Raw genomic sequence first — 20,240 nt, 5'->3', positions numbered from 1 at the left:
TTTTCTTTTGTGTTCAAATTCCCTAAGTTTGCTATTATCTCCGTGCCACAAACACTGGCTCAACTTCTTTTTTGTATAACACTCCCTTGAAATGTCGACATACCTTGTTAGTACTTTTTAAATTAGAGATTCCAGAGATAGGAGATATGGGCTCAACATACAGGTTAATCAGAGGTTTACCAATTATAGACGAAGGGAGTCATGAAGGAATGTTTGTCAGATGGTCTATGGACTGGCCTCTTTGTTTAAAATGTGCAATAGTGTCAGGAGCAGTAGCTCATGCCTGTAATCCCAACACTTTGGGAGACTGGCTGAGGCAGGTGAACCACTTGAGCCCAGAAGTTTGAGACCAGCCTGCGAAACATGGCGAAAACCCATCTCTGCCAAAAATACAAAAAAATTAGCTGGGAGTGGTGGCATGTGCCTGTGGTCCCAGCTACTAGGGAGGCTGAGATGGGAGTATTGCTTGAGCCCGGGAGGTCGAGCTGCAGTGAGCAATGAGGGTGCCACTGCCTTCAGCCTGGGTGACAGAGTGAGATCCTATCTCAAAAAAAGAAAAATTTCACATTTAATGAGAAACAGACTTTGAGTACTTCAGGAAAGCTGCCCATCCCCCAACTGGGGTGGGTATTTTGATTTGACTTAAGATATGCTAGCAGTGTCTTTTTCCTCACTGAAGTAGTTTTCAGGCTGAAATGGTTGGAGGGCTAAAAACATAAGCTCCTGGATCACCATTACTCAAAGGCTGAGTTATGTCCTAATTCCTAATGATTTCAACATCCACATAGATGATCCTTCCCATACTTTGATCTCTGTTCCCTGAACTCCTGCCTTCCAATAATATTTTTTCCACCCTCCTCAACCACTGTCTTCCTTAATTTTACCCTAGTGCTTGTCATTAATAACTGCACCTAACCCCATTATTTCCACTCCCTAGCTATACCATCTCCTATGTTTTCCTGAGTCCAATAATCCATTGACGCACCAATCCTACAATCTATTGCTTCTACCAGGTTTTCACTGTCCCTCCCTCTCTTCATGTTCTCATTTCCTTCCCCTGTAACCCAGATTACCTGTGATCAGTCATTATTATTATCACTTCCTGGCATGCACTCTCAACATCTTTGTGTCTCTCTCACTTTCTTCCTTGGCTAAATCCAGTTCTCTACCAGCTCCAAGCCTGTGTGATGCTGCTAAACTTGCCACTGAACCCCAGTGGAGAAGATCACATGACATACTAACCAGTCTCACTGCAAAGTCATCATCATGGCCTCAAGGAGGTCCGTGATGTTGCCTGGAAATCATCATACATTCCCCTAAATCTGTTCACTCCGCTGAATGGCTATTTCACACCTTCTCTCTCCTCTAACTGCCGACGCCTCCTGATGACCCCGCTTCCTATTTCACTGAGAATGTAAGAGAATTTCAATTGAAAGAGAATTTCAGGCTCTCACCACCATATCTATCAATTACCTAGATCCAGACCCACTGACTCTAGCTTCTCTCCTTGTTACTGTGGAGGAACTGTGTCTCCAAGCAAAGTCCAGCTCTTTCCCTTTTGTAGTAGATCCCATCCCATGTCACCCAAAGATGTCACACCAGCAACTTTTCCTTTTTCCTACATCATCAGTTTGATTTCTACTTCTAGATCCTTCCCATCAGCAACGAACATACTAGTATGCCTCCTAAACATACTTATTTCTTACATTAAAAAAAGAACAAAATAAAACAAAACCTCTCTTGGCCCCTCCGCCTCCTTGCTCCAGTTTTCTCCACCCCTTTAAGCAAACTCCGTGAAAGGGATCCAACTTTTAAAAATCTCCATTGTCTCTTGAAGCCCTTCAATCAGGTTTTTGCATCCACTACCTCAACAAACCTGTCAAAGATTCCCACATTGCTAAAGCCCATGGCCAACCAGGCCCCACCTCACTGTTAGCAGAATGCTTTCTCCTTGAACTTTTTCTCTACTTGGCTTCAAGGACACTCTCTTGGCTTTCCTCCTCCCTCATTGGCCTTTTTCTCAGTTCCTTTGCTGATTCATTCTCATCAACACCCCCCAATCATGTCTGAACATCAGAAATTCCCAGGATTCAGTCCTTAAATCTCTTGTAATCAAAACACATGGATTTCATGCTACAAATATACTCTTAAACTTGTATCTTTAGTCCAGACCACTATGTACTCCAGAGATACATATCCAACTGCCTAGTCGATATCTCTACTTGAATGTCTAATATGCCCAAAACAAATCTCTCAATATTATCCCTCAAATTAGCTGGGTGTGGTGGTGCATGCCTGTAATCCCAGCTACTCAGGAGGATGAGGCAGGAGAATCACTTGAACTCAGGAGGTGGAAGTTGCAGTGAGCTGAGATCACACCACTGCACTCCAGCCTGGGTGACAGAGCGAGACTCTGTCTCAAAAAAAAAAAAAAATTATCCCTCAAAACTTTGTTCTCTCTAAAGTCTTCTCCATCCTAATAAGTGGAAGCCTCATTTTTCTACTTGCTCAAAACCTTGGAGTCATCCTTAACTCCTCTCTTTCTCTCCACCCTATTTCCAACCCATTAGGAAATCCTTTCAAACTACTTTCAAAATATATTCAGAATTTGATATTCTCACTACTTCCACTGCTACCAACCTGGACGAAACCATCATCATCATCACTCACCTGGATTGTTGCAAACAATTCCTAAATGCACTTGGTTCCTAACCTTACTCCCTTTCAGCCTAATGTGATCCTTTTAAAATACTAGATCATGTTACTTCTCTGCTCAAAACCTTCCAATAGCTTCCCTTCTGTATTAGTTAAGGCAATGCTAGCTCTGAAAGAGATAAATCCTAATATATCAATGGCATAAAATAGCTAATAGAAGTTCTACTTCTCATTCACAAAGAGTCCAAAAATGGTGTTCCTAGTTCAAAAACTGAGTGGCAGTTTCACAGGATCCTTCCATCTTGTGGCTCTGCCATCTGAAACACACAGCTTCTAGCCACAGAAAGAGAATGAGCTTGGAGAATTACACATGGCAGGTCTGTATGGCCAGTACTGGAAGTAGTGTACAACATCTCCACCCTCCTTCCTTCCATCAAAGTTCAGTCATATGGCCATACTGCAAGGGAGGCTGGGAAATGTAGTCTAGCTGGGTTCACAGAAAGAAGAAGAAACAATTTAGCAAATAGTCAGTCTTCCATATCCTCTCACTCATCATAGCGAAAACTAAAGTCCTTGCAATAGCCTAAAGGCCTTGCATGATGTCCCTCTCTCCCTCCCCCATTCCTGTTGCTCCCTCTCTGACCTCATGTCCTCTACTCTCCTTGCTACTGTACTCCAGTCCCACTGGCTTCCAGTTGCTCCTCAAACATTTCAAACATACTCCCAACTCAGGGCCTTGCCTTGGTGTTCCCTTTTCCTGGAATGTTCACCACCATTAGATGTTCACTCATATGTCACCCTCTCATGAGCTTCCCTGGCCACCTTTTCTGAGATGGCAACACCACTCCTGATAGTCCCAACACTCACTGTTCTCCTTTCCTGCCTTATTTTTCTCCTTATGTAAGCAAACAGAGAGGGTCTGTATTAGTCCATTCTTGTATTGCTATAAAGAAATACCTGAGACTGGGTAATTTATAAAGAAAAGAGATTTAATTGGCTCACAGTTCTGCAGCTGTACAGGAAGCATAGCCGCTTCTGCTTCTTGGGAGGCCTCAGGGAAATTATGGTGGAAGGCAAAGGGGAAGCAGATATGTCTTGCATGGCTGGAGCAGGAGGAAGGGGCAGGGCAGATGCCACAGACTTTAAATGAACACATGTCATGAGAAATCATTCACTATACAGTACCAAGCGAGGATGGTGCTAAACCATTCATGAGAACTCCACCCCATGATCCAATCACCCCCCCACCAGACCCTTCCTCCAATACTGGGGTTTACAATTTGACATGAAATTAGGGCAGGGACACAGATCCAACCCATATCAGGGTCTCCAGGGATAAAAGGAATTCAGTCAACTTGAGCAATCAGCCTGTTTCACAGCCTTCTGCCCTGCGGCCTGTTCTTCCCCAAACCCTGCATGGAATATGGTCACCCTGTTGGTTTGAACCAGCTCCTTGCAGACCCTGGCAACTTATAGATGAACTGTGTCAACTTTTCTCTTGACCATGTCAAAGTCTCCACCTTAGGAGGAGCTATAGCTTCATTGCCATAACATGCCACCTATGTGCTGGCATAATGGCTCAGTCATCTGTGCCACTGGGACCCCCCTCTACACGTGATTTTGCACCTTCTGCTCTCTCCATCACCCCGTAAAACCCTCCTGTCAACTTCCCTTGGGGAGACACTGCTTTAGAGAACATTCCCAGTATCCTTCTTACATATGCCAAGTAATAAAACTTCTATTGATAATAAAACTGAGTTTTGCATTGTTTGTTACTAAGAGAACAAACCCTGGTTTTTCAGGTAACAGCACCTGTCACCACCTCTCATTCTATGTATGTTGCTTTTTTCTTGTTTTTGGGCTGTCTCACTTACCTCTACACACCAGAATATAAGCACCATGACAGACTTAATTTTGCTCACTGCTGTATCCCCAGTCCTAGAACAGTGTCTGCACACAGGAAACACTGAATGTTCAGTAGCACCCATAAGCAGAGATGGGATGCTTGGAGACGAATGTCAGCCTTTTGTGGTGACACCATCATGCGGCCACAAGCAGTCCTTCAGTGCTGCTCTCACTCGATGGCCTTGGGTGCAGCTATTGGCAGCATTTCTAATACGTGTTGTCCCTCAGGTCCTTTTCTTCCTTCCTCCACCCACTTTCTAACTCTGGGGCTCCTGTGAGGTCTAATCTGCTTTCGTCTCTTCTCTGTTCTCATGGCTCCACCAGCCATCTCCTGGCCAACAACCCCTCCCAAGTATCTCCTCCAGGCTTTTGGCTCTTTCTCTTTAGATGTTCTGCCATCACAGACTTCCTATGTCTTGAACTCAATTGACTTCCCTCATTCCATGTATCTAGCTCATTCTCCCAATCTCCCATGATTAAACCTTTTAATTTTTGAGTGCTCCTTCTTCATTTCATTCGTTCAAGTGGTCACTAAGCTCAGGACTTATTTCCACTTTTAAAATCTCTCTTGTGGCCGGGCACAGTGGCTCATGCCTATAATCCCAGCACTTTGGGAGGCCGAGGCAGGCAGATCACTAGAGGTCAGGAGTTCGACAGTGGCCTGACCAACATGGTAAAACCTTATCTCTACTAAAAATACAAAAATTAGCCGGGCGTGGTGGCACATACCTGTAATCCCAGCTACTTGGGAGGCTGAGGCAGGAGAATCGCTTGAACCTAGGAGACGGAGGTTGCAGTGAGCCAAGTTCGCACCATTGCACTCCAGTCTGGGTAACAAAAGCAAAGCTCCGTCTCAGAAACAAACAAATAAACAAACAAAAAACCTCTTGTATATAAGGGTTCATTTCCATTTCCCTTGCCCTTGCTAGGCCAGGCCCTTCTCCATTAGGGAACCTCAGGGTTGGAGGGTCCCATCTCTGGCACTCTCACTATCTGTTTAGCCTTTACTAGGACAATTCCAGGATGGATGGCTCACCATTAGGCTGAGTTCGTTGAGGACAGGGACGATGTCCTATTTATTTTGGGTTCACTAGCACCTAACACAGTGCCTGACTTTAAGGAGTTATTTGTTATTTGTTATTTTTATTTTTTAAAAGAAAGGGTCTTGCTGTGTTGCCCAGGCTGGAGTGAAATGGCACAATCACAGCTCATTGCAGCCTCAACCTCCCAGGCTCAAGCAACTAGCTTGAACTACATGTGTGTGCCACCATGCCCAGCTAATTCTAAAATTTTTTTTCGTAGAGAGGAGGGGAGGAAGGGTCTCATTATGTTGCCCATGCTGGTCTCGAACTCCTGGCCTCAAGTGATCCTTAAGGAGGTATTTTAAAAACTGTTTTTGAAATAATGCCTCCTGAGGCAGCCTGTTTTATTGTTAATGCCCATTAGATGTGTTTCCCTGTAGGCACAAGCTTAGAAACCTTCCCAAGAAGACCCACAATTCCCACTGCCTTTGGTTCAGGCTCCTCAAATTGGCAAGATCTTCCATTACCTCTCCAAACTTACCATCCATGCTTTCCTTTCATTGCTTCCCCCTCACTCTTTTTTTTTTTGCCTTCCTCATTTGCTACCTAGCCTGAGAATTTATCCCCCACTCTGCCCTCCACTTGTCCTTATTCCTACTACTCTTCTTGCTGAATAGTCCATTTGGGACTTCCTTAGTCCAGACTTAGTCATATCTTCCTCTGAAGCCTTCTCTGACTACCACCAAGGGTCACTGACACTCCTTTGTCTGAATGCCGTAAGCATTAGTTGTAAAACTTTCACGTTGACAGTAACTAGCTTGCTTTCATGAGCTTAACTGTTTCATGAGCTTACTACTTGTCTCAATTTGATTTTAAACTATAGAGGCTTTATGTGCTAAGAACGCCACAGGTTTACATTCCATTTGTGTTGAAGCTATAGTATCCTTTATTTGATACTTGTTTTAATTTTATGACATGAAATGACTAAACGGATGATTTACTGCGTTCCTCTTAAACCAGGGACACGCAATAGGTTCGGCCCATTCCCTTCACTTAACATTACTGAGCTGGGCAGTAAGCTCAGAGCTGCAGATATAAAGACGATTAGACAGATACCTACCCAGGAGCTTACTCCAGAAGAGGACAGATGGATAAGCTACATTTTATAGCAGAATTTGGCAAAGTGTACTGAAGCTATAAACAGCTATGATGGTAAATAAGGTAAGAATTATGCTTAGTGGGGTCAGGGAAAGTTTCTAGAGCTAACATCTGAACTGGGACTTCTATTGGCAAGGCAGAAAATCAGGAAAACGCACTTAATCCTGGCAGAGGAAGCCTCTTGATCAAAAATCTTGAAGATGAAAAAGGACTGGCTGTTAGGAAACACAGATGATGGTGCCCAGAACGCAAGATGAGGGGGAGTGTTGGGAGATAGAGCTGAAAGATACGCTGGTGCCAAAGACTGAAGAGCCTCCTGTAGATAGCACAGGGCGCAGCGCTGAAGGGAAAGAAAAAGTTGGGATTGTTCAATAAAGTTGGTGACTGATTCAGTCGGATTAATTCCGCCCTGGTGGCCTTGTGGGAATGAAGATAACTAGCAGGATAGTCTAAGAAGCCCTGTGGAAGCAGAGTCATTAGCTGTGAATGGGGACGTGGCAGCCAAACGGCAGCGCCCACGCCACCCGCAGTACGGGGCTGGGGCTGGGGCTGGGGCTGGGGCCCGCGGTCCCAACAAGCCCAGGGACTAGAGTTGGGCGGGAATCCGGTCCACGCAGCTCGGCGCGGTCCCGGGGACGTGGCGCTTTCCAGCCAATCCCGGCTATGCGATTGTTAGACCAATGGCTGCTCGGGGAAGCTATGCGTCAGCGGCGAGTTTGCTGATGATTGGTCGGAAGGCCGCCTGCGAGACGGATGAGGGCGGGGCGGAGAGCCGCTTCCGGTTGGGCGGTGCTTGCGCGCGTGAGCTGAGCCGGTGGTGAGCGGCGGCCTCGGCATCCTGTGTTGTGGGGGCTACGAGGAAAGGTAAGTATGGTGATGCCCAGCCCCTTCACCACTGCCTTATCTTTGTCCGCTTTCTTTCTGTCCCCGGTCTTGTTCTTGGCGCGGCAGGGGACTGCCTCATTCGGGGCCCCTGTCTCTGCTGGCGCCGGGGTCCCAGGCCTGAGACTGCTGGAGATCCCAGGGCCCTCGGTGTGCAACCTGGGATGGAGGCCGCCGCCGGTCTTCCCGCGCGCTCTTGGAAGGGGGCTGGTCCGGTCAAACTCCGTCCCATTGAGTACTGTTCTGTGCCTGGTTTGCTGCGTCCTGGTCCTCCGTCTCTGGGTCACGCCACTCACCGAGTCCCTGGCACCAGAGGGTCACTTTTTGCCTCCGGAAGGTCGGAGGGCATTTGGATAGTGTTATTGTAACAGCTCCCTGCTGCCTCCCACTCACCAGCCTGCTTGTATCTGCCAGCCCCGCCCCAAGGCCACATCCCGAGAGTAGGGTGCATCTGCCAAGGTCGTGTTCACTCACCTAAAGGGTGCAGAAACAAGGGGGGAAAGAACGACTGAAGACACTAGGTGGTATCTGTAATTTTAAAGAAAAGCCGAATGTTTAGAGCTTCCATGTTTGGCTACGTATTTCAGTTAGCGACGGAAAATAGTTTTTAAATCTTTGTTGGGGAATTAATCTTTCTTTTTACGTTTTTTGTTGCTTCTAGCCCCATATTCTACTGATCTTTAGCATGCTGCGGTCAGAAATAAACTTAATTCCCTATAGCTGCCGTGATTAAGCGTATAGTAGAGTGGCTTGCAGTTTCGAAAGCTGCTTTTGCATCAAGGTAAAAGCTGCCTGGGTCTCCTGCTAAAACTTTTGAGCCTGTGATCTGAATTCCTAAGTGTATAAAATTCTAGAATAGTGTCTTTGAGAATTGAATTGCATTCATTTTCTGGCATGAACTATGAAGTCAACGTAACTGAATTGGGAATAAGGTGGCTTCTAGTTGTTTTTTTGTTCTAGTAGCTTATTCAGCTTGGAGGCAGAGAACCTTGGAATCTCTGTAAAATTAGTCTTTGCCATAAAATGGAACTTGACACAAGACAAATGCAAGTTTGGCCTCACTCAGTAGATTTAATTAACCAAATACCAAACGAGTCATCACTGAAGAATTTATATAGTATAATCCAAACGAGGAACCAGATATAACCTCTAAATTTAAGATCCTAGAAGACCTACCTACTAACACTTGTCAAGTGTTTACAAGTATTTGTCAAGAAAATGAGTTTCCCAAGGCCTGATCTGAGGTTTTACGGTGATTGGGGGTTGGGGACGGGGGTTCCAATAGGATTCTTTTGAGAATCACAAGTAGGAGAGCCATGAGCTCACAAAAATATATTAAGTATGCCTGAGTGAATAGTACTCAATATAGCTTTGAAACCAACTCATTGTCACTCTCAATATAATCATTGTTTGCTTTCATTCATCCAGTGATGTGTCAAGAAATACTTATTGATAGCACTTTATATCCATTAAAGCAGTATTGGGATCTATATATTGGTGTTATTTTTTAAAATTTATTTATTTTAGAGTTGAGGGTCTCGCTGTGTTTCCCAGGTGGAGCTTTGAACTCGCATGCTGAAGCCGTCCTCCTGCCTCAGCCTCCCACGTGCCTGAGACTGCAACACCACACCCTAGTACATTGGTGTTAACACAGATTTTCTGTAACGTGGTTGTACGGGGGATATTGGAAGGACAGAGGTGTAGCCAAGGATAGCCATGGGAAATGCTAGCTAGACCATAAGGCCCTAGATTCTCACTCTCTGAACTCTTAAGTATGGATGTTGCTGATGCTGTAATTTATGTATCAGAGTTAAGACAGCTGAAATAACACTTGCCTGTTCCTGACCAATTGCCAGATCCAGTAAACGGAATTGGAGCTTGGAGAACACAGGCAGGCAGGAACCATATTGCTGCCAAGTACCGCCCAATTAATTCAGTAGGATGTATTAATCCAGTAAAATGTGCAAGACACTGTATTAGGGACAATATAGGGATAATAATTTGTGCTGGCTGATATGCAGACATTCTTTCAGAAATGCAGATTCTAAAGGGGAGCTAAGGAGACAACTTAAAGTAGCCTATGGTCATTGTTATTGAGTGGTTCAAATGAGTTTTATATAAGTTTATATTGGATCATACCCTTTTTGTCCAAAAAGAAAAAAATAACAGATCACTTCCAGCTAGAGTGATCATAGTAGGTAGGTCTTCTAGGATCTTAAATTTATTTGTAGACATCTGGCACTGAAGGAAGGTTGAGCTAAATTAACTACCAAATTCTCAACAATGTCACGCTTGTTACACATGCACAGCAAAATTACAGCTAGAAACCAAGGCTCCTGTCCTTCTTTAAAAAGTGTTTTATTCTCTAGCCAGAAAAATTTAAAGTTTGTGCTGGTTGCTTTCGTTATAGAACTAATGAAGCTTGAATAATAGTTTGAGACATACTCAGGGTTTTTCTTCTGCAGCCAGATTTTGTACTTTTATTAGCTGTCTTGTGTATTCCCTCCATCACACAATATAATTAGAATGTATTGATGAACCGATGTAACTTCATCACTAGAGAGACGTTAAATAAATTATGTGTTGGTGTCATGACTTTTATCAAATCATAAAGGATGCCATCACTTTTATGTGATGGTCCATTGGTATAGTACTAAAGTTTTTAAGTAAAGAATGTCAGATAGATAACCAGATAACTTCATTTTCTAGATCTCATAACCTGGGCCTTAGTATAGTTAAATTGCTATCAGGCTGTTCCCTGTAATCTCCAATTGAAGTAGACAGTTAAACAATGAGATCCTGCTTTTGCTGCATTATGGAGAAGTAAATGCCTTTTCTGGTGAATATCCATCCAGCTCAGAGAACTGGAGTTTTACTACCACACCCATTTATCCCAATTGTTAACATTGAGCAATGGGTCTTTGGTCAACCAGAATAACTGTTGGATCACTCAGTGTTAACATTCTTGTGAAGTTGAATTTAAACGTCTAAATTTCCCTGAAACAATTTAAGTATTCTGTGACCAATGGCACTTTACCAAAATTGAAAGCTTGGGCCATATATCGATTGCAATACTGGTCCAATGGATGTCCACTATGGACACTAAGGACAAAAATTTCCTTGAAAGCTCTTAAGTTCTTACCTGAAGGGTGGGTCAGGGAGGAGTGGTAAAAAGTTAGGGCTTTTAAGGACATTTTGGATGGATTGAAGAAACCAATTCTTAAGACTCATAATTATTAAAATCACACTTAACCCTGTTAATCTTTTCTTTTTAAAAATTACTGGAACGATTCATGAAAACAACTTTATAGAAGATCATTATTAGTGACATTAATACTACAAAAGGATGATAGCTACTGGACATCTTTTCTAATCTTTTGGTTTGTGCCTAACATGCTGTCCAATAAAAATGTAATACAAGTCACATATGTAATTTTAAATTTCAGGTGAAAATCTAAAACAGGTGAAAGTAATTTTAATAATATTTAATCTAATACATATAAAATACCATTCTTTAGATATGAAATGTAACACTTATACCAATCTCAGTTCACACTAGCCACATTTCAAGTGCTTAGTAGTCACATGTGGCTAATGGCTACTGTACTGGGCAGTACAGGTCTAGATTTTTTTTTTCCCCCAAGAAAAAAATACTAGATGTTGCCTTTCGTGGAAGAGAGACAAAATTTTAGAAGGAGAAACTCAAATTTTGAGAGATGGGGGGTGGGGAGATTCAGTTTTCACAAGCATTGGTTTACTTTCTAGATCTCATGATAAAAGCTCATACAGCTAAGTCTTTCGTTTACATGTATCATATTTTTCCTAATATTATGTTGTCCGTTATGTCCGTAGTATATCCACTGGACCAGTATTGTGATCAATATATATGGCCCAATGGATGCACAAAGATCTTTCCACCTGGAAGTGATCTGTGATCTGTACCTATTCCTCTAAACTTTTTTACGTTTTAGATGACAGTATCCAACTTAAACTTTTTTCTTTTTTCTTTTTTTTTTTTTTTGAGACAGAGTCTTGTTTCCTCACCAAGGCTGGAGTGTGGTGGCATGATCATGGCTCACTGCAACCTTATGTCTCCGGGGCTCAGGCGATCCTCCCACCTCAGCTTCCGGAGTAGCTGGGACTATAGCTGCACCACCACACCCAGCTAGTTTTTTGTATTTTTGGTGGAGATGCGGTTGCCTAAGCTGGTCTTGAACTCCAGCATTCCATCCACCTCGGCCCCCCAAAGTGCTGGGATTACAGGTGTGAGCCACTGCCAGATAGCTGGCCCAATCTAAACTTTTATAAAGTGTTAAAGTGGGTGAGGAAAATGGTGAGAAGGCCCATTAACTTTGTATCATTTGGTTTCAATTTGATTGAAAAGACAAAGATGCTTCAGAAATGAAGTGCACTAGCTGGTCGTGGTAGCTCACTCCTGTAATCCCGACACTTTGGGAGGCCGAAACCGAGACGGGAGGATCACTTGAGGTTAGGAGTTCGAGACCTACCTGGACAACATGGTGAAACCCCATATCTACTAAAAATACAAAAATTATTCGGGCGTGGTGGAGCATGCCTGTAATCCCAGCTATTCAGGAGGCTGAGGCAGGAGAATCACTTGAACCCAGGAGGTGGAGATTGCAGTGAGCCAGGATCACATTACTGCACTCCATCCTGGGCGACAGAGACAGACTCAGTCTCAACAAAAGAAAATGAAGTGCACTAATGTAGTTTTTCAAATGCTGTGTATGAAGTTATTTTTTTTACTGTTCCTTTTCACATCTTCCCACATAAAATATCCTTTGTCTTAGATGTCCTTTGTTTCTGCTTGAACATACACACACGCTCCATACCAAAAACCATATGGTTTTAGATAAATCTAGTACAGTTTTGGTATGGATGGTGTTTTTTGTTTTAGTGTCTGTATTCATAAAACAAGAGGCCTTCTGTTAAAGTTTCTAATAGCCAGGAGTTGGTATATGTGGGCACAAAGGATGTTTTGTTTTTTTTTAAGTAGAACTTACTTAAAGTGCAGATTTTTCATTCCTCCCTGCAGAAAGATAAAGAAGTTAAAGATGGACCATTGACTTTGTCCATCTGGTGGTCTTTGATGACGCTTGTAGGCAGTTTCATCAATAGTAAGGAAGCCAGATTTCAGGGTAGCATTGGATGGTGAGGAAGCAGAGGCAGCAGGGTAGAAACTGTGTGGGTGAGGGAAAGGGAAGCACAGGGTTGAAGGAATAGCACAGTCTGGGAAAGACTGTGGGTAGTGGAGACCTGAGAAGCATTGATTGACAGAATGGAGGAGCCTGTTTAAGGGTGAGATTGGAAGTTTAATCGAGAGAGGGGAAGGAAGGAGAAATAGGTGAGTGATAAAGCTAAATCGCTTGGCTTTTCCTCTTTGGAATTCTGGCATCCTTGTATCAAGATATTAAGCCTGAAACATAAATGTAGTTTTCCCTCTAAATCACAAAGTGAACCAATATATTACATTTCTGTATGCTACATGTCTTAAAATTTGGTATAGTATCCTTTCCAGGCCCTGATAATGTTAGAGTGCATAAGCATTTATTCATATTGTAATATTTGGGGTTGGCAAGAATTGTTAGGGTATTGTGCTATATTTTATTTTGAGAATGTAATCATTTATAAAATTTTCCTAAAGATAAAGTCCCCTTAGGCATAAGGAAAATCCTTTGTTGCAGTGACTTGATTTTACTTGATTCTGCAAGCCTCTGTCATTATTCATATTGTTGGGATATATTCCAAAACATCAACAACATATAATTCTGTTTTTTGTTTCCAAAGTTTTGTTTATCTACAGAATTATTTGTTTATAGGCTGGATATGGTAGCTCACGACTGTAATCCCAGCACTTTGGGAGGCCAGGGCAGGAGGATCACTTGAGACCAGCCTGGGCAACATAGTGAGACTCTACAACTTTTTTTTTTTTTTAATTAGCTGGGCATGGTGGTGCACACTTGTATTCCCAGCTACTTGGGAGACTGAAGTGGGAGGACGGTCTGAGCCCCGGAGGTCCAGACTGCAGTGAGCTATCATCACACCACTCCAAGTACCTGGGTGACAGAGTAAGACACTCTCTCAAAATAAGACTTGTTTATAGTTTGAGATAGAAGTTTCATTTTGCCCTGAAGTAAAGGCATGCTCACTTTAATGTTGTATTTATAGAGCCACTAAATCTTGAATTATCTGTTTACTCTTTAACTGATTTGATTGATCAGTTGAATTATTGGAGGGTCAGCCAGAGTGGTGTTATTCACCCAGAGCAGTATTTTACAAGTGATACATACAGAAAGCTAATAAACATGAGAGTGTGCTGTTCATACAAATTAGACAGTACAACAGGATACAGTATTAAAATTCACTTTCACACCAGTCTTACCAACCCACCCCATTCCTGTCTCTTCCATGAACTTTGAGGTTACCACTGTTTGCACATGGGTGTTTATTTTTCCACACCATTTATGTGCATGTTGTATTTTATACAAATAAAAACAAGCTGGGGAGATAGTTTAATTTTGTTTTGCTTTTTATGTAAATGAGATCTTCACATTGTTTTGCACCTTGCTTTTTTTGTTCACTTGACATATCATGGTGAGTTCTCCATGTCACTGTGGATAGATGCGTCTCATTCTTTTTTTTTTACACTCTTTTTTTTTGAGAAAGGGTCTCACTCTGTCACCCAGGCTGAAGTACAGTGGCGCGATCTCAGCTCACTGCAGTCTCCGCCTCCCGGGTTCCAGCACTTCTCATGCCTCAGCCTTCTGAGTAGCTGGGACTACAGGCGTGCGCCACCACACCCAGCTAAGTTTTGAATTTTTAGTAGAGACAGGGTTTCACCATGTTTCTCAGGCTGGTCTCGAACTCCTAACCTCAAGTGATCTTCCCGTCTCGGCCTCCCAACGTGCTGGGATTACAGGCATGAGCCACCACGCCTGGCTTCTTTTTTTTTTTTTTTCCAGACAAGATCTCTGTCACCCAGGTTGGAGTTCTGTGGCACAATCTCAGCTCACTGCAACCTCCACCCGGTGGGTTCAAGCTATCCTCCCACTTCAGCCTCCTGAGTAGCTGGGACTACAGGTGCGTGCCACCATGCCAGGCTAATTTTTGTATTTCTAGTAGAGACAGGGTTTCACCATGTCACCCAGGCTTGTCTTAAACTCCTGGATGCAAGTGATCCACCTGCATCAGCCTCCCAAAGTGTTGGGATTGCAGGCATGAGCCACCACACCCGGCCTCACGTCGTTCTTTTTTTTGAGACTGAGTCTCGCTCGGTAGCCCAGGCTGGAGTGCAGTGGTGCGATCTCGGCTGACTGCAAGCTCTGCCTCCCAGCTTCACACCATTCTCCTGCCTCAGCCTCCCAAGTAGCTGGGACTACAGGTGCCCGCCTCCATGCCTGGCTAATATTTTGTATTTTTAGTAGGCGGGGTTTCAGCATCCCGTTAGCCAGGATGGTCTCTATCTCCTGACCTTGTGATCCGCCCACCTTGGCCTCCCAATGTGCTGGGATTACAAGCGTGAGCCACTGCGCCTGGCCCATTCTTTTTAACCTTTGTGTATTTTTCCATAGTAAAGATTTAATATATTTTGCCAATTCTCTTTTTATTTGTTTTCCGATTTTTTAATCATTATGAACTGTCATCATTGAACATCTTACTTAAGTATCTTTGTCTGTAAATGTGGGTATTTTGATGGGTTGAATGAAACAATGTTGAGAAACATAGCCAAGTTCTAACATTGATAGGAATAGAGTAAGATAAGTACCATCTTCAACCCCTTTCTCTGTGGGTTTCATGGTCTTGCTTTCACATTGCTTCTTCTGATGGATTGTCATAAGTCTTAACCTTCACATCATCGGTAACAGTACCTTTTTTGAGACTTGGGGCACTGCCCACCTGCCCCCCCGCCCCCATTATCTCCTTAGGTACATTTCTGTTTGTCTTACTGCATTGTCATATTTACTGTAGAACACTTTCCACTCTCCACTGATACGTCCTCTGCCATTTCAGGACCTCCCACCCTCCCCCACTGAGCTGCTTTCCCAGTGATGAAAGAAAATGTAAAATCCTGAAAACCCTTCTTCTTGATTTTTAATTTTTTTTTTTCCTCTAAGACTTTAACCACTCTGGATAGTACTGTGGGGAATCAGTAGAGTGTACTAAACAGATTTCTACTCTGCAGCTTCTTTGCAGGTTTTTTGTCACATTTTTTCAGTCAAGTGTTCCAGCTTTGTGCTTGTTCATTAGAGTCTCCTGTGACTACAGAGATTCTGAAAGTTTGAATCAGGGCCTGGAAATCTGTACTTTGAACAGTACTACAGGTGGTATTTATGTCTAGGCAAGTATGGGAAACAACTGTGCAGAAGGATAAAGAAGTTCTTACCTGTGGCCAGACCATTTTAATGATTTGGCCTTTGAAGGTGACTCAAGGTTGAGCCTGGATGTTGGAGACTTGGTGCTATTGACCAAGGAAGCTGCCAAGTGTTTCACTGGTTCCTAATCTCATGAACATCAGAATCACCTGAAAAACATTTAAAGCTGCAAATGTCTGAATTCAGCTTCAGAGAATCTAAATCAATAGGGGAAACTTAAAGCTTCCTAGATGATTCTAATAATCAGCCATATTTGAAGACCAGACCACCAATGCGTACAAGAAGTAAAGGATTTGGAATCAGCATTTAAATCTTGGTTCTTTCACTTTTAATTCTTACGAATTTAGGCAAAAAGATTAAAGTTGTACTTTGGTATCTTTTGAAAGAAAACAGAAAGTGGACATTTTAACTATAAGTTTCTTATCAGCCTACAATCAGATGAAGGAAACTGGTAAAAATTTCTCACCATAATGAAGAGTCTGATATTCCACCATACTTATTTTATGGATTAAGTAATTGGGATAATATAAAAGACTTGCATAGATGTGTGTATCACATTAATAATTTGGGATGTGAGCTTTTAATTTCTTATTTAGTTATTAAGCGTACTGCCTCCTGAATTAACTGCTTTTCATTTTCTTTAAGATCTAATTATCATGGACCTGCGACAGTTTCTTATGTGCCTGTCCCTGTGCACAGCCTTTGCCTTGAGCAAGCCCACAGAAAAGAAGGACCGTGTACATCATGAGCCTCAGCTCAGTGACAAGGTTCACAATGATGCTCAGAGTTTTGATTATGACCATGATGCCTTCTTGGGTGCTGAAGAAGCAAAGACCTTTGATCAGCTGACACCAGAAGAGAGCAAGGAAAGGCTTGGGTAAGGTGCCAGCTCTCAGGGTTCTAGTGTGGATAATGACATTCTTTATAAAGGCTAATTCTTTCCTTCTTTTCTGGCTCAGTTATGAGTAAAGTTGTATTGAACTATTAATATATCTTCTGAAAGCTAATCATGGAATTACTACCTCTAAAATTTCATTAAGTGCCTGATTTCATACATTTTTAATTGAATAACAGCCTGTGCCTCGTTCTACAGAGCATTGTTTTTGCATAAAAGTACCAAGTACTGCAGGACCCAACTTGAACTGCATTATCTTGCTACCAGAAGAGCATAGCATGGGGGGATTTCTCGTCTCTTCTCATCTCTGCTGCTTTTAATTTTTAAAAACTGTGCCCTATTGACCTGGCACAAACCAAGTCTTTGATGGGCTAATAAACTGCACATTGGATCCCTATAAAGTTTATGGTTTCCCGGGGTGTCCTTCACCCTCTTTATTTTCATTCTCAGATATTTGCTTCATTAAAAAACAAAAATAAAATCAACTTTGTCTTTTAGAAAATTGTAACTTAATGTCTGAGTATGAGTTACTGTTTCAGTAACAGCGGGGCCATAGTCAGATTCTTTGGCTCTCTTGGTAGACAGCTTTTGACCTGAAAAATTGATTTGGTAGAATCCCAGTTGATTATTTCTAATTGGGGATCTGTTTTTTTTGGTCCTTCCAAAGCCTTCCTTTTGAAGAAAATGCAGGTCAACTTTGTAAAAATATTATTCTCAGTGAGCACTATTGGTGCAACTTTCTAAACTGTATTCAAGAGATTTGTGTGGAAAGTTGTGCCACACATAGCAATTTCTAAAAATATTTTGCCTTGTTGGGTAGCATTTTGATCCTAAGACATTGTTATAGGATTTGCTTTGGAAGATGCTGCAGAATAAATTTATTTTTTTGTTGGGTTATCTACTGACTGAAGGGTACAGTGTTTTATTCTTCAACAGTGACAGAAATAAAAATATTTTGCTATGTAGAATGAGTACTATCACATAACATTTGAAAGTAGATATAGATAGAAATGCATCACAGAGTTAGTGTTCTATTAGATTGCTTTCCTTTGAGAGACCATCCTCACTTTCAGTTTTAATCTAATAACCGTACTAACATCCCAGGTTGAAAATAGAAATGCAGGTCGGGCACAGTGTCTCACGCCTGTAGTCCCAGCACTTTGGGAGGCCAAGGCGGGTGGATCACAAGGTCAGGAGATTGAGACCATCCTGGCTAACACAGTGAAACGCCATCTCCACTAAAAAATACAAAAAAAAAAACTAGCCAGGCGAGGTGGCAGGCACCTGTAGAACCAGCTACTCGAGAGACTGAGGCAGGAGAATGGCGTAAACCCGAGAGGCGGAGCTTGCAGTGAGCTGAGATCCGGCCACTGCACTCCAGCCTGGGCGACAGAGCAAGACTGCATCTCAAAAAAAAATTTAGCTGGGCGTGGTGGCGGTTGCCTGTAGTCCCAGCTACTCGGGAGGCTGAGGCAGGAGAATGGCATGAACCCGGGAGGTGGAGCTTGCAGTGAGCTGAGATCGTGCCACTGCATTCCAGCCTGGGCAACAGAGCGAGACTCCGTCTCAAAAAAAAGAAAATAGAAATGCAGAGGGTATTCTAATTCTTCATGTCACGCCCATTAATATTGTGCATGTCCAACTCACATTTTGGTCTGCACATATTTTTTCACAGAATTACTCTTAAATAATGAAAGGCCCTTAGGTTTGGTGTCATTTAGTGTAGATGGTACTTTAATGAGGATGTTCTGGCTCCTTGCAGGTAGGGATAAAGCTCTGCTGGCAGTTTTCAGTAGAAAGTACTCCTTTTTGTGATCAGTGAATATTAAAAGTTCGTCACATATGCAGATTCTGTATTTGATTAGAATAAGATGATAAAGTCATGTTTTTTATTGAATGTACGAATAGACTGTTTGCTTCTCCCAAATTTTGTTGGTAGTGACAAATATCCCTACTTTATATAGTAACATACTGTTGGGAGCAAGAATCCCACATGAACCTTTTAAAAAACTTATTTACTGTGGCATTTCCAGACATTGTTTTGTTAGGGTAATGTATACCAGAACTGGGAACAACAGGTTCCCCCTTTTTTCCATCTGTCTATAAGACATGTAATTATTAAGAGGTAAGTCATTGTTTATGCCTTATTTGCAATAATAGCTAAAAGAACACAGGAAGCATTTTAAAACAATTCAATATACAAGTTTCAGGTATTTTTTCTTATTAAGAATATTGACAGATAGGCCATTTCATGTATCCTTAAAATGAAGATTTGTTTTGAGGTAGTGGTTCTTAATATTTAAAAAGTTTTCTGGCTGGGCACAATGGCTCACGCCTGTAATCCCAACACTTTGGGAGGCCGAGGCAGGCAGATCATGAGGTCAAGAGATTGAGACCGCCCGGGCGCGGTGGCTCAAGCCTGTAATCCCAGCACTTTGGGAGGCCGAGATGGGCGGATCACGAGGTCAGGAGATCGAGACCATCCTGGCTAACACGGCGAAACCCCGTCTCTACTAAAAATACAAAAAATTAGCCGGGCGAGGTGGTGGGCGCCTGTGGTCCCAGCTACTCAGGAGGCTGAGGCGGGAGAATGGCGTGAACCCGGGAGGCGGAGGTTGCAGTGAGCTGAGATCCGGCCACTGCACTCCAGCCTAGGCGACAGAGCAAGACTCCGTCTCAAAAAAAAAAAAAAAAAAAAAGAGATTGAGACCATCCTGGCCCATATGGTGAAATCCTGTCTCTACTAAAAATACGAACGTTAGCTGGGCGTGGTGGCGCGAGCCTGTAGTACCAGCTTCTCAGGAGACTGAGGCAGGAGAATTGCTTGAATCCGGGAGGCAGAGGTTACAGTGAGCCGAGATCACGCCACTGCACTCCAGCCTGGCAACAAAGAGAGACTCCGTCTCAAAAAAAAAGAAATCCTTGATATATTTATTATAGAAGTGAACTAGAGCAGTTCATTATCCTTTTGGGGATCACAGGCCCAGGCCCTTTGGGAGTCTAATGAAAGCTAAGGACTTTTCCTCAGAAAAGTGCACGCTTATATATACAATTTTGGGCCAGGCACAATGGCTCACAGCTGTAATCCCAGTACTTTGAGAGGCTGAAGCAGGAGGACTGCTTGAGCTCAGGAGTTTGAGACCATCCTGGGCAATATAGGGAGACCCTCTCTCTACAACAAATTAAAAAATCAGTTGGACGTGGTGGCGTGTGCCTGTAGTCCCAGCCACTGAGGAGGTTGAGATGAGAGGATCCCTTCAGCCTGGGAGGTCAAGGCTACAGTGAGCTGTGATTGTACCACTGCCCTCCAGCCTGGGTGACAGAGCAAGA

At 42.9% G+C, this 20,240-nt stretch overlaps 1 protein-coding gene across 3 annotated transcripts in view; it reads left to right on the top strand.

The window, feature by feature from the left end:
- Positions 1-7,469: 7,469 nt before the first annotated feature.
- CALU (calumenin) overlaps positions 7,470-20,240 on the top strand; it is a 30,932-nt gene continuing 18,161 nt past the window's right edge. The window contains exons 1-3 of one of the 3 annotated variants that reach the window (XM_017896222.1): positions 7,517-7,604; positions 15,654-16,466; positions 16,661-16,892. In XM_017896222.1, coding sequence (XP_017751711.1) covers positions 16,454-16,466; positions 16,661-16,892 — 245 coding nt within the window. In that variant the 5' untranslated portion in view covers positions 7,517-7,604; positions 15,654-16,453. Of the gene's footprint in view, positions 7,605-15,653; positions 16,467-16,660; positions 16,893-20,240 lie in introns of all 3 variants that reach the window. The other 2 variants (XM_017896224.1, XM_017896225.1) reach the window with 2 other exon arrangements.

This window comes from Rhinopithecus bieti, unplaced genomic scaffold (genome assembly GCF_001698545.2).
Source record: "Rhinopithecus bieti isolate Rb0 unplaced genomic scaffold, ASM169854v2 scaffold_26131, whole genome shotgun sequence".
Lineage (NCBI taxonomy): Eukaryota > Metazoa > Chordata > Mammalia > Primates > Cercopithecidae > Rhinopithecus > Rhinopithecus bieti.
Note: the sequence above shows the minus strand (reverse complement) of the source record. Positions and strands in the feature narration are given on the sequence as shown.